General features: G+C 40.7%; 1 protein-coding gene across 1 annotated transcript; it reads right to left on the bottom strand.

The window, feature by feature from the left end:
• Positions 1 to 466: 466 nt before the first annotated feature.
• On the bottom strand, positions 467 to 8,627 carry LOC308080794 (cobalamin trafficking protein CblD-like). Its single transcript, XM_080422789.1, has 8 exons — positions 8,601 to 8,627; positions 7,087 to 7,127; positions 6,597 to 6,741; positions 5,765 to 5,985; positions 5,296 to 5,401; positions 3,597 to 3,712; positions 2,738 to 2,824; positions 467 to 1,747 (listed from the first exon to the last, which is right to left on the bottom strand). The coding sequence occupies exons 2-8, from the start codon at positions 7,096 to 7,098 to the stop codon at positions 1,529 to 1,531; spliced, it is 906 nt and encodes a 301-aa protein (XP_080278915.1). The 5' UTR covers positions 7,099 to 7,127; positions 8,601 to 8,627; the 3' UTR covers positions 467 to 1,528.
• Positions 8,628 to 14,079: the final 5,452 nt, after the last annotated feature.

Below are 14,079 nucleotides of genomic sequence, written 5' to 3'. Positions count from 1 at the left end.
CGAAAACTAATTTTTCAATGTTTTAAAGAAAAATATTAAATACCATAAAAAGAAAATCCCTCTTCATATAGTTATTTTATCAATAAAATCTTAAAGGGATATTTCACTTTCACGCATTATTTAGAATGTCCTTCTAATGCGTGAGGGGACCGGGATTTTTCAATTACTTTTTTGACATTTTTTTAACGTTTATTTTATTTTAAAGTCATATACGCTTCAAGTGTTTTGCCAATTATTTGGGGGCCCACTTGCAATATCCTCACGGCCCACTAGGGGGCCCCAGGCCTCAGGTTAAGAACCACTACTGTATGCTACATCTGTGGCTTAATTGCCTTCCACTGTAAAGCACATGACTGCCCACTTCTCTTGGGACTGCAAATGGAACATAGTGATTTGTGGCGCATTATGTTTGGAAGAGGAACACATTCACAAGTGCAGTGCTAATGAGAAGCTCTCAACCCTCACAGGCTTTTCCAGAGTTCATTTATTTAGCAGTTCATTTATTCAGCACTTATAGTGCAACTGCACCGTGCTTGCAGCAAAATACAGGCCATGTTTCTGGGGCCTATACATGACTCAATCACACAATAATCAAGAACCTGTGTATACACTGTTATTAGTATGAAAGTGTTGAACCAAGTGCTGTATTCGTCTTTCGTTTTCTTTAATAGGTAGGTAGTTGTATTTGTGTATTTTCAGTAGGCTAAAAAGAGCTATTTCATTTCAAAATGCCAAGTCTATTTTGGAAAGAACACTATGGGATGTTCATAGCTCAATATCTGAAAACAGACTACATGTTGCTAAATGTTGTCATTCTGGAATCATGGAAAGGTACCCAGAATCCTGATAAATACTTCCTTAAATTAAAATAAAAAGTGTACCTTTATAACAGCGATCGGTTTGTGAGAATAGGTTTCACATTTTCCACGATATAGATAGTCAAGTTAAGTTATTGTCGTTACAATGAGTGTCTGCTTTCAGTAGGCCTTGAGGCCATGCCAGACTGGTTTTGCACTTTTAGGTTGTGTAGTGTCAGCAAAATGAAAACCACACAAAATTAATCCATGTCAAGTACATACTGTATACATAATCCAGTTCCGGTATCATAATTTTGTCAAGAACATTTGATGTAAGGCTGGGCATTTTTGACCAAATATCTCAATATCGATATTGTGACGATGATGTACTTTTTCCTTTAAATTTTTCAAAAGACTTTGAAAGTATAAAATAGGGCTTATATTATTAAAACCAGAAAAAGACAACAGTACACTTATGCCATATCATAATATTACGATATCCAAAATTCGAGATGTTATCTAGTCAATACAATATTGTTCGCTACATTGCCCAGCCCTACTTTGATGTACAAATAAAATGTCATGTGTTGGTAAAACATCCAAATAAGCTGTTGCAAACTGCATCGGCTCCTCATATCCTCTCCAAGCTTCTCCGAAGCAGCATTGATAAAAACCGGCGTGGTACTGACATCAGGCCATGTTTCATTAAAAAAAGAAAGAAAAAAGAAAGCCTATTCCTCGTCTTCGAGTCCATTTGTAAGTCCTTGTAGTCTTGCTATGGCGGGACTGTAGGTAGGTGCGTTGGTGAAAACAGTCCCTACAAACAAAGGCGTGCCTCTTAGGACGTGGCGAATAACCGTGCACGAGCCTGACGCCTCGATGTGAAAACCCAGATGCCTCAGATCGTCATCCGCTCTCAGCGTGCTTCGGTTTGACGGAGAGCCAAAGAACTGTTTCGAGAAACAAGAGCCAAAGTTAACCACGTATTCTGGGGCGAACATTCCATGAAAATAGCCAATCTACAAGCTCATAATGCGTCACATTGTGAGCTTATACTGTTATACTGTCTATTTTCAGCAAAGATATTTGGTGTAGAGGCCTAGTATAGAGCCCTGGGAGACCGCAGTCAACTAAGCGTATATAGGGCAGCCTTCAGGATATACGTATATATATTGGTATTTTTCAATGAGCATTTTATGTGAGATTTTTATATCCGAGTTGTTTGGAGTGAATTACAGATCTACTGACTGTACTGTGGTTACTGACACAACCACATTTCCCCACTACAATTCATAGTGTTTGCCCTCTTTTCATCGCTAACTGCAATATCATGTTTTCATTTATTTATTCATTAAAGGGGAACATTTATATGTACATTTATATGTTGTATAAATCATTGATTATAGGAAGTCATCCCACATGTGCCAAGAGTGTTTTCTTCAGCTCACTGCATTTTACATCACGATGCAAATGTGCCAATTAGCATATCAGGCATACTTGGAAAAGTATGCCTGATATCCCCAAATCTCAGTGAAATCAGAGGGAGGTGGTGGAGCTGGTGAAATTATTAACACAGTAGCATCTACAGTAGTATATCACTACATATTTTGTCTTCTATAGAGGACCACAATGGAAATAAGTCCTGAACATTATCGTGTATTTTCCTTGACCAACTTGTTACTAAACAAGCATGACCTAGAGAGAAACAATGGTTTTAGTCTACACTAACCAGGGCTATGCTTGATAACAATAAAACACAAATATTGTATTTCATGGAACATACATACACATACAGTATATTAAGTGCCCCTAGATTAGACAGATACACACAGGATATAATGCTCTGCCTCAACGCAGATGTAAGATAAATGCTTTTCTTTTGTTCATCACTTTTAACAGTACAAACTGAAGTTAACGGGAATAGAAGAACTGTAACTTACAGCCACTCCTGTGGAAGGGTCGATAAAGTCTGCCCAGTAACCTGCCGTCCACAGAGCGAAGCACATCTCCTTAGCACCGCTCACAAACTAGGGTTAGAGGAAAGAACATTGGTGCACTGGATCCGATTAAATAGCTGTACAACCTTCTGTTCACGCTTTATGATCTTAAACATTAACCACTGACGCCCTATTCTGTGCTTCATCATACAACGGTGATACATGGTGAAAATAGCCGTTCTACAAGCTTGTACGATCCATGCAGAAATGTCTCTCTTTATATTATGGGTGTCCTTGACTGTGTATCAGAGTAGTGTGGACTGTGGAGTAAAAAAGATCAAACTGTACAATTCAGGACATTCAAAGAAAACGTTGTGATAATTATGGAGATGCCACAAGCGGACACTGTGCCCATAATCAGTGGTGGACAGTAACTAAGTACATTTACTCTTTTGCAAGCTCATGACTTTCACTCCCCTACACTTCAAGGAAGGGACTGTTGCGACCCAATTAACCACTTAAGCCCTATTACAAATATAGTGAAAATAGCCGACCTACAAGCTCATATCGTGTGGCGTGTTGTGAACTTTTAGTTGTGCTATTTTCCCCCCAAAAATAAAGCATTTATTTTAAGATGTTTTGGTTTTTGGTTTGTTTAAAATTTCAATTACAGCAAACAAAGAAAATGAACTTTGTAATGTGCACTTCTGAATACTTGAGTATTTACATGACTATACTGTATACTTTGTCCACCACTGTCCATAATTAACACTGTGATAACACTTTTAAGAGGCGTCATAGTCCGGTGTCACGTTGCACAAGGGAACTTTTGGTGACATGGACGTCGTGAGCTCCGACTCACTCTATGAAGCTGCTGCTCCGTGTTCGGCTCCACTTCTTCACATCTGCTGCCTTTCTGCGTTACCGTGACAACTGTGATGGCACTGGCAGGCGCCGCGGGGAAGAACCCTTCAAGATCTGTTGGGGGGAAAGAGAGACAGAGAGAGATAGACAGAGAGAGAGAGAGTGAGATAGAGACAGACAGAGAGAGAGAGAGTTAGAGAGAGACAGACAAACAGACAGAGACAGAGAGAGAGAGAGAGAGAGAGAGAAAGACATGTTTATTTCAGATTTGACAGGGACAGTTATGCACATTAACCCATTCTACAAATGTCTTCTGAAAAAAATTCTGAAAAACCTCTTGTTGTAGTGTCATGTCAGTAGTTCTCAAACTTTTTCATGTCAAGGACCCCCAAAATGATATGTATTTGGCTGCCGACACCCATGTCAAAATATTTTATTCCAATGACCCCCAGAAGCAAAGAGTTAAAATGCTTGCTTTAAAAGATTTTTTCAAAAATAGCCAAAGTATAAAATAATGCTTTCTACCTCAAATCTAAAATGACAGATGCTTTCCCGGTTTTAACACATTCGGTGCCAGAGTATATTCATAATACATCACCCAGTGCCAGCGATTTTCGTGTTTTAAAACCTTTTCAACCGGTCACAGAATTGTTATATCGATTATAATCCATTGTCTGGCTGTGTTTATAAACAAACAGGACAGATCCACCAGACCCTCAAAGGGTTAAGTTTTCAAAGCTGAGCCGTGTGACGTAGTTTTCAACAGCCGAAACAGCCTCCAGACGTCATATCCGTGGCTGCGATCGTATTTCACGGCCCTCACCGCAGGCCATCTTAGCTTAGCTTAGCTTATGATCGGGTTTCAGATCGTTGGTAGGGGATAACTGGGGGATAACTGTTCGTCGTCCAGAGAAAAGAAAATATAACCGGAGCTCTCCATTCGTTTTTTACGTAGATCTACGTTTTTTTTCTCTATGGCACTCAACGCCACTTTTGTGTTAATGTGTTAATCAACATTTTTGAAAATGTGACAGAGTTAGCCAAGAGGCTCACTATCATCTGTATTCCCTGACCAGGTGTCCATGGAGGACAAGTTAGAGAGTGTCAGATACTAGGTTTGGTGTTTGCCTGGCATCCTAGTTTCTTTGGAGCACTACATTGTTCTCTTTGCACTCTACTTGTGCTATTAACCCTGTCATTTGGTGACTAGGGTTCATGCTTACTCTGTTTACCGATTTTGCACTTGTAAGTCACTCAGAATAAATGCCTAAATTGTAGACTGTAATTGTAAATTACAGTCTATGACAAAGACAGACAGACAGACAGACAGACACACAGACACACAGACACACACGGCTAGTAATATATTATAAACATAACGATGGATAGATGCATTGACATATAATAAAACGACTGTGTATTGAAGTGTACACTCCAAAGACGAGAGCTTGAGCTCTGCTGTAGGAAGCATGTCTACTTTTCACAATACCACTACCTCCCTCTAGTGGACATTTTGTATATTGGCCAACAGTGAAATAACTGGAAGGCTGTTTGTACTGGGCAGCTCCCAAGTGTGAATGTATCTGTATGAATATATTTGTATGAATGTGAAGAGTGACAATAGCTGAAAGAGAGTTGGCATCCTCAAGAACAATTGTATTCAATGTAAAAACTACCACATGAAAAATGAGCCATACCTTTCCTTAGCAGTTCAGGACAGGACTTTATTGAGCAGTCAGCATCCATTGGATTGAAGTACAGCTCAGCTCTGCACACTCTTGTGTATGTAGGACCTTCTTTGCCCTGAAAAACAAAGATACATTTGTTCCTAAATATACATATATCTACAATTCTTTTGGCTTAGCTGTTTTAACAATAGTTACTAGTTACCTACAAGTGTTGTGTATGACAAATTCACACACTAACCCTGGCATACCTATTTTGGGAAAATGTTCTAAAATAGTGAAGATAACCTATCTAAAAGCTCACAACGCATCGCATTGAGAGTTTGTAGATTGTCTATTTCTGAAAACAGTGACTCATATGTGATGAGAACTGCGGTGGTAATTTGTCTGAAAAGGGTGTCTAACTTTAGGAAAACATTCATTACAAAAACATGACATAATAACAATAAAATATGAATACATACGGCAAATGCTACGTTACCTGGAACTCACTGATGAACTGGGCCAACACAAACTCGTGTCTCTCAGAGCTGCTTGGGACTGTCAGTATGTCGGGGACCGTTCTGTGCACTGGAGCTTTCTTTATCTGGTCCGCTGTTCCCTCCAGGTGACAGTCGAAGCCCACGTTGCCCGGCAGCTGGAAGCGCAGGTCTTGAGGTCCAAATGGGCCCATGTTCTCATCGGGCCACACGGTTCTGGGCCCTGCAGAGGGACAAGAACCCGGAATCTGTTTTGAAAACTGAGCATTTCTGAGACCAGACGTGTGGTTCTGCCCAATGAGCTGTATAATAGGTTCTGCCTGTTAAGCCAACAGGCTGCAGAATGAGTCTATTTTCTTAACAAGTATTCTATCGATTACTTTTTCAATTAATAGAGAAGCATCTTTTTGTTTATATATACACTTTTTTTAAAAATTGGACTTATGTAATATTCTAATATTTTGAATGAAAGAAAATCGTTTTCATGAGTTATACACCGTAATTATCAAGATTAAAACACGGGGGGAAAAAAACTATTTTTTATAAAGGACTAAAAGATTAGTTTGATTAACCAAGTAAGCCCTAGGGCCTAGTTTATACATCATTGTACAAGTTCACAAGAGCTACAAGCTCACAACATGTCAAGATAGTGAGCTTGTGGATCTGCTATTTTTTTTTGCTATTTTTAACAATTTAGCCTATAATGACATGCCCAAAATAGGGATGCCAGGTGGTTAACTGTTGCAGCCCTGTTGGACTTCACGGCCCATTTAAGCTCCTCAATCAATCGTAACTGTTGCACCCCTACAAGGGAGGAATGCTAAACCGACCAACCTGAGTCTGTATGTGAAACGGCTACATAAGGCTCATCTGAGCTGGCAGTGGAGAAGGTTCTGGTCCGCCCAACCCGGAGAGCAGCAAGAGCCTGGAGCCCAGCGGTCATCTGAGGCAAAACCAGCCTGCCACGTCGACACAACACCTGCAGCAAACAAAACATGCCAAAGATTGATAACATGGAACCACAAAATGCTCAGTACAAGGCCATTTATTATAGTCTCTGTCGGGTGGAAACCTGGTCCAAACTGGTTACTTTTCACCTTCACTTAAAAAAAAGATTAAAAAATAACAAAAATAGCTAATCTACAAGCTCAAAATGCGTTGCATGTAGATCGACAGTTTCTTACTTTTGTGCGACACTGTAGTATGACGAAGTAGGGCATTCATTTGCCAATAGCACACAGTTTTCTCTCATACCAATTTAAATGCCACTGCTACACAGTACCTACAATCTCAAAGCTGTTAGGTCAAAAGTTAAGTCACTTACACTACTAGACATCTTCAGGCCTTTCCCCTCTAAACCCGTATCTGTGGAATTGAAGAACAACAAACATATCAGCAGATAGCATTAGAACAGGTTTCCAGAACAGGATATTTAGGATGGCTTCAATGGTTTTCTTTTTCATTTTAAAACACTTCTGGGGTAATTTTAACATTATTGTGATTGATTGCTCCCAAGTTTTTAAGTTACTTGGTTCAATATTTAGATACACCCCCATATAAACCCATTGAACTTCAAACCTATTAGTTTTTTTTCGATTACCTTTTTCTTTTTCCATTTAAAAAACAAACACAAAGGACAATATCAATCACCAGGAACATGTGTTTTAAAATGAACCTAAAATGGTGGTTAACACACAGTTTGAAGTTGAATGGACTTATGTATGAGGGGGCGTGTCTGATCTGATCTAAAGAACAGCAAATATCCAAATATTTAATCAAGCAACTTAATAAATAAAAGCCCAGTGTATTACAATAAAGGTACAGTATGTTATAATGACCTCAGAAGTTTTTTTTTAAATGAAATACACCTTGAAAACACACCGTAAACTATAGTCTAGCCTTCCTTCCTATGATCCTTCTATTTAAACTTTGACACAGCATTTGTTTTATGATGTTTATTATTGTGCTGTACGTTTTATTGCTTTTACTTTATTGCACTGTTTTATTGAGGGTACTAGTATTATTGTTAAGTAATGTTTACATGATTGATTGTTTTACCCTGCAAGGCACCTTGAGGGCTTGTAAGACTTTATTAATTATAATATATTTAGTCTATTATCAATGGTGTAAAAAAAGTAACTAAGTACATTTACTCAAGTAGATCTACTATTTTCAAAAGTTTTAGTACTTTAAGTATAGTTTGCTGCCAATACTTTCGTACTTTTACTGAAGTAACATTTTGAACACAGGCATTTTACTTGTAACAGAGTGTTTTTATATTGTGGTATTGCTACGTTTACTTAAGTAAAATATCTGAGCACTTGTCCACCACTGTCTATTATTATTATTATTATTATTATTATTATTATTATTATTATAATACAGCATTAGATAAGCTGGTTAGGTAAAACACGACTAGATACTAATAGCAACGTGATGCAATCACACTCCAATCTTACATAACATGACTGGGTCAAAAAAAACGGTAGAGGTCATTTTAAAAGCTTCAGCAGTTTGTATCTAAAGCGTGATCTTAATGTCTAATCCGATGTAGTAAAGTAGATAGAATAGCATTATGCTGCTAGTTTAGTTAGCTGTTAGCTCCCTGGTTGTGATCAGCTGGTTCCTGACTGAGCTGGTTTGTTTGTTTTGACACTTCCTCCTCTCCTCTGTGTCTTCACTCAGACAGACATTTCTTTACATTTATCACACGGATGGCGTCGTACGAAGTTACTGACAACACGGAGCTCGATCTTACGTTTGTAGGCGTTGTGAAAAAGTCTAGTATTGCTTTGTTTGATTGCAGATTATAGTGAAAGGAACATAGTGTCCTCTTACCAGAGATCAGCTTCACTTGTGTACGTCTACTTTCACACCACTGTTGCCAGATATTGCGAGAGAAACAAGTAACCACTAACCAGGTCTATGAAAACAAGCCCAAAAGAAGCGACGGGCCACAAGCTCTTGACCTGCTATTTTCAAAATAAGAAAATGATAATCTTGGAGAAAATAAAGAGGTTATTTTGGAACATTTTTGAAACATTTTAACAACACAAATCTTGTATGGGGGGTCCTGGCACACAATATTTTCAGATGAGGGGGGTGGGGGGTGGGTATGTGGACAAATACATTTTAATTTGGGGGTCCTTGCCTTGGAAATGTTTGGGGAAAAATGGTTTAAACAACATTAGGAAAAAGGCTCAAATAAGCAACTACACAAAAAAATCGCAAACCACAGCTACAATAATTATTTACAAGCAACTTCACATAAAAAGAAGCTCAACATCGCGTATAATAAGCGGACATGGCAACCCTGCTCCACACAGCTGTAGTAAGCCAAACACTGACGGCAACCCGCGAGGGACAAACTCACACCACGTACATTTTGCACGTAGCCTTTGAATTGTTGTTGTTGTACTGTCTGTCTAGCCGAGTTAACACTGCTTCACTTCTGTTACCAACACACACACACCTTGTTGTGCTGGTGAACTGCAGATTAGAGTACATTACTTGTTAAATAACGCATTTGACCCGTAAATAAACGAGGAGTGTTTACCACTGAAAACGGTAGCCTATGTATGACCTGTTTTGCCAAAATGTAATGTACCTGCTTTTTGTCACCACGAGGTGGCAGCAAATCTATGCTATGAAAGGTTGAGGCAAGTCTACTCATTGCGATGAATAAAAAAGTGTATTTGACTTAACACTATTACCCTTTTAGTGACTGAATGTAGTGACTGCATTATACTTGATTGGAATCATGTGTAAGTAAATTATTTGATCATATTCCATACTGCATTGTGAACTTGAATAACTAGTTGACCTAGGTGGAGCATGGGACCCTGTCAATGGACTTGGATTGGGGCAGATATGTTCAGCTTCTACCTAAATTTATATCCAAACCCCCCTCCATTTCACTTAACAGCTAGGGTTCCCTGCCCTCCTACAACACTAAGTGTGGACTGACTCCATCCACTTGGGTAGGGCCTTCAACCCCCCAGTTTCTACAGTCATGTGGAAACACTGGAACACCTGTAAAAGACAGGGACTTTAACTGGGAAGAATCACCCAGTGCAGGAAGGAAGGGTGCTGAACATGCTCACTGCTCAGCAGAAAAAAAGGAAAAAGAAAAACACAAAAACAGAATAACATAAAAACTCCCCTGTGGTGAATAATGTCTCATTTATGCTCCATTGTAAGATGGTGTTGCACACCAAAAATAGCAGATCTATAAGCTTGTCGATTGGTTATTATCAGTATGACAAAGTATAAACCAAAGGGACTGGAGAGGGGTTGATCTGACACTAATATAATGTGTCATTTAGCCGTTGGAAGTCACACAAGACAACTAACATCCAGCTGTTCTAAAACACAACTCCATCACAGGCACGATGGCTGACTGTGACTGTCTGACAGACGTCAAGGTTGAGCTGAGAGGATATGATGGAGGAGGGAGAGACTAATTTAACTTCCCTGGGTTTCTCTGCTGGAGGAACAACGTGGTACTTAATGTGAACAGCTGCAATACGGCACCGTGTGTGTGTGTGTGTGTGTGTGTGTGTGTGTGTGTGTGTGTGTGTGTGTGTGTGTGTGTGTGTGTGTGTGTGTTGGGGTGTCTGTGTGTTGGGGTGTCTGTGTGTCTGTGCGTGTGTCTGTGCGTAGTGTGTGGAGCGCCCTGGAGAGCATGGATGTCAGTGAATCTCCCAGTGGGACCACTAACAGCAGCAGCAGCACTCTGCCATTGTAGAGACACCGGTAACACTGCAGGCACTCTGGATGGAGCCCCACTGGGGCACACACATGCACACACACACGCACGCACGCTCAAAGTAGTAGAGTTCTTGACCTCAAGCTGTCTTCACAACCATTATTTGCAGAGCCCCCCAAAAAAGACAATAAACGTCATCAAGATTGTTTGAGACGACATAAAATAAACACCTAGCATGCATTGAGTGAGACTTCAGAATTCAGCTCAAACTATATGATCGATGGGCAAATGTTCCATAACAGTGTATTTATTTATGACAAACAGCACATAGCTGAAAGGTTTTCTCTGGACAATGAAATTGATTTGTTTGGCGAAGGGCCATAGACGACAGCAGAGAGGTTTTCCTGAGTGGAGAGGTGGCCTTGAGCCTCCCAGACAAAGCAATGAGTCAGCCATGGTCTCTTTTTATTGCTGTGCTGTCGAGGTGTTGGAATCAGCACTTTTCAATAGCCATCTAACTCTGAAGCTCCCCGACCCATCCGTGTAAACACAAACACAAGCTCACGCATGGGCGTGCGCGCACACACACGCACACGCACACACGCGCACACACACGCACACACGCGCACACACACACACACACACACACACACACACGCACACACACACACACACACACACACACACACACACACACACACACACACACACACACACACACACACACACACACACACACACACTCACACACACACACACACACACACACACACACACACACACACACTCTCTCTCTGTGTGGTCATTCCTTCTTACGTCTTCTGACAAACTGTCCTCCATAAACTACAAACATTTCACTGGAATGAGATTCTGAAAGCAATAACAGGATCTGTCACTGTGCACAGATGATGAACCATTGAGGCAATCTTAAGCCATATACTTCGTTGTACGACAAATTGCTGATCTACAAACTTGTGTGGCAGAGTCATTACTCCTGACAGCTTGTTTGTTTGTATGTTTTGTTAGCAAGATAATTTGTGGTGGGGATGATCAGTATGCTGCCACAAAGTTTAAGTTTTGGATAGAAAATGTCAACTCACTATCTCACTATCGTGAGACACAGAACAAGAGATGCAAGCCGGGTTTGCATAAGCATTTGCTTCATTTCATATATACTGCATTAGACATACTGGGCAACGTTTCACGTTGTGTGTACCTACCTGCCTGTATTAGGTGTCCACTATGGGCAGAAATTAAAGTGCTTTTGGATTAAAGTGCTCTATAGAGGCCACTCAACATGTGATTCAAATTTGGGGTTGATTGGATCTTGCGTTCATGATATATGGCATGCATCCCCTCTACTTGGACTTCTGGTAAACTCAGCCGTCCCTCTCTAAAGATCCCCAGCTTCGGAGGACTGCCTGGTGTCTGTCCAGAGATCAGGCTGCTGTCCCCCAGCCAGCCTGTGAAGGTCTCGTTCGTTGTTTTCTCAGCTGGCCATTCCTTGTTTTAAATAGAAATAGGCTTTTGAGGTTACAAATACGGCATTGTGTTTTGTTTCCACATTGTAGCGCTCTGCAAGATTCTTTGCTGTTTTGGATCTTGTGGTCGTCTCATATTTTTTGTTGTTTGATTTTGTTATTTGATTAAATCTGACTCATTCATTTAGTATTTTGTTAAAATAAAACACTCAACACATGTATATCTATCCAAGAGGATGGCATGAGTGAGACAAATATTCTCAAAACCACTTCCGTTACGGTCTTTGATGAAAGAAAGACAAAACACTGCAAGGAAACCATTCTCGTCAAGAGGAATTGTCTTGATATTCATGATGAAAGGTATTGGTCCACTGAATAACCAGGCCATATAGCAAATTTAGTTTAGTTTTTTAGTTTAGTTTATTCTTTTTTTAATTCTTTGTGTGAGTTTGGGTGATTTTCTTACCCACAAGCCAATGGGAGCTTTTAGTTCAGCACATTTCATTCCCAGCAGCCCCTCAGCACCATCAGACTTTAAAGACACAGACGTTTAAGCCGACAAAGTGAAACTGCTGATATTTTAGTTTACTCTCGTTTTGTGAGCAAGCAAAAGTTCAGGTGCGCTCGGTAACCTCTGAGCTCTTTGCTACAGAATATTCATCATTCCCCAGTGTGATGTATGACTCAAATTCTGTCCTCTGCATATTATCATAAATGCATGCAAGTTGCCAAAAGAGTTCTCAAACGATGTTTGGCTTCAAACGATATTCCCAAATGTGCTTCGTTCTCCTTTCGTTGTGAGATAAAAACAGCTCACTTTGAATAAAAAATATATACTGTATGTTTGCACATCTATTTCTGACCATCCTGGTGAGAGAAATTGACAGAGGTGCTGAAAATGCAGTCGCTCTGAGCAATGTCTCTCCTCTCCCCAGGTACCTCCTCCTCCAAGATCAGCTCAGTGTTGGGCCAAAATGTGTCCTCAATGACCCCTACTCTGTCCCACATGGGTCTGTGATGCTATTCAACCAGCCTCCTGATGTGTGTGTGTGTGTGTGTGTGTGTGTGTGTGTGTGTGTGTGTGTGTGTGTGTGTGTGTGTGTGTGTGTGTGTGTGTGTGTGTGTGTGTGTGTGTGTGTGTGTGTGTGTGTGTGTGCGCGCACGTGCACGTGTAATCTTGTCCGTGGTCATCGACCTTGAACATGGCCCTCTGCTGCAAGGTGCCTGCAAATAGGTTTACTGTGTGTGTGTGTGTGTGTGTGTGTGTGTGTGTGTGCGTGTGCGTGTGCGTGTGCGTGTGCGTGTGCGTGTGCGTGTGTGTGTGTGTGTGTGTGTGTGTGCGTGTGCGTGTGCGTGCGTGTGCGTGCGTGCGTGTGTGCGTGTGTGTGCATACACGTGCGCACACATGTGTCTGTGTGTCTGTGCGTCTTTGTGCGTGCACACATCAATGCATTTTACCGGGACCCAAGGCGAGAGAGGAAGACGATGACATGCTGTCTGTTTGGATTACTGCAGAGATGCATCCGTTGGTCACAGGAGGGTTGCTCTCCCAAGTGTGTTTACAAAAATATACAACTGACCGAAGTTCTGTCATGTCAAATGCAAGGAATATGAGATAACAAACAACATACACAGATATCTCTGGGGCATTACTAACCTCTGGGGCAGTGCTTCTCAAACTTTTCAATTTCAAACTTTTTAATTCCTAACCCCCAGTTTGGTATATTAATTCACGACCCCCATACATCTGAGAGTTACAGACTGGTAACAGTCCATTTGGTTCCTAACTATCAATCATTTAGCTGGGGACCCCCTGGAACCCTCCCAAGGACCCCTGGGGTCCCTGGACCCCACTTAGAGAACCACTGCTCTCGGGAGTAATGGATAGCATTAACCACATGAATCCTAGCGTTCCATTGTCATAATAGGCCAACATTCGGGGGGAAATTGCAACAAAACTTTGTGAGCTTATATCGGCTTAACAGCTAAGATATTTGGTATAGAGGAAGTGGACAGTAATGTAATGTAATTGGTAGAAAACTGTGAAAATCTAGTTTACGGTGACTGGTAATTCAAAGTTTTTCAAAGTTGTTATTTTCAGGTACTAGAAAGTCGATCATTGTATCTT

This window comes from Gymnoscopelus braueri (genome assembly GCF_963280865.1).
Source record: "Gymnoscopelus braueri genome assembly, chromosome: 24".
Lineage (NCBI taxonomy): Eukaryota > Metazoa > Chordata > Actinopteri > Myctophiformes > Myctophidae > Gymnoscopelus > Gymnoscopelus braueri.
This window is presented reverse-complemented; position numbering and strand designations above follow the sequence as displayed.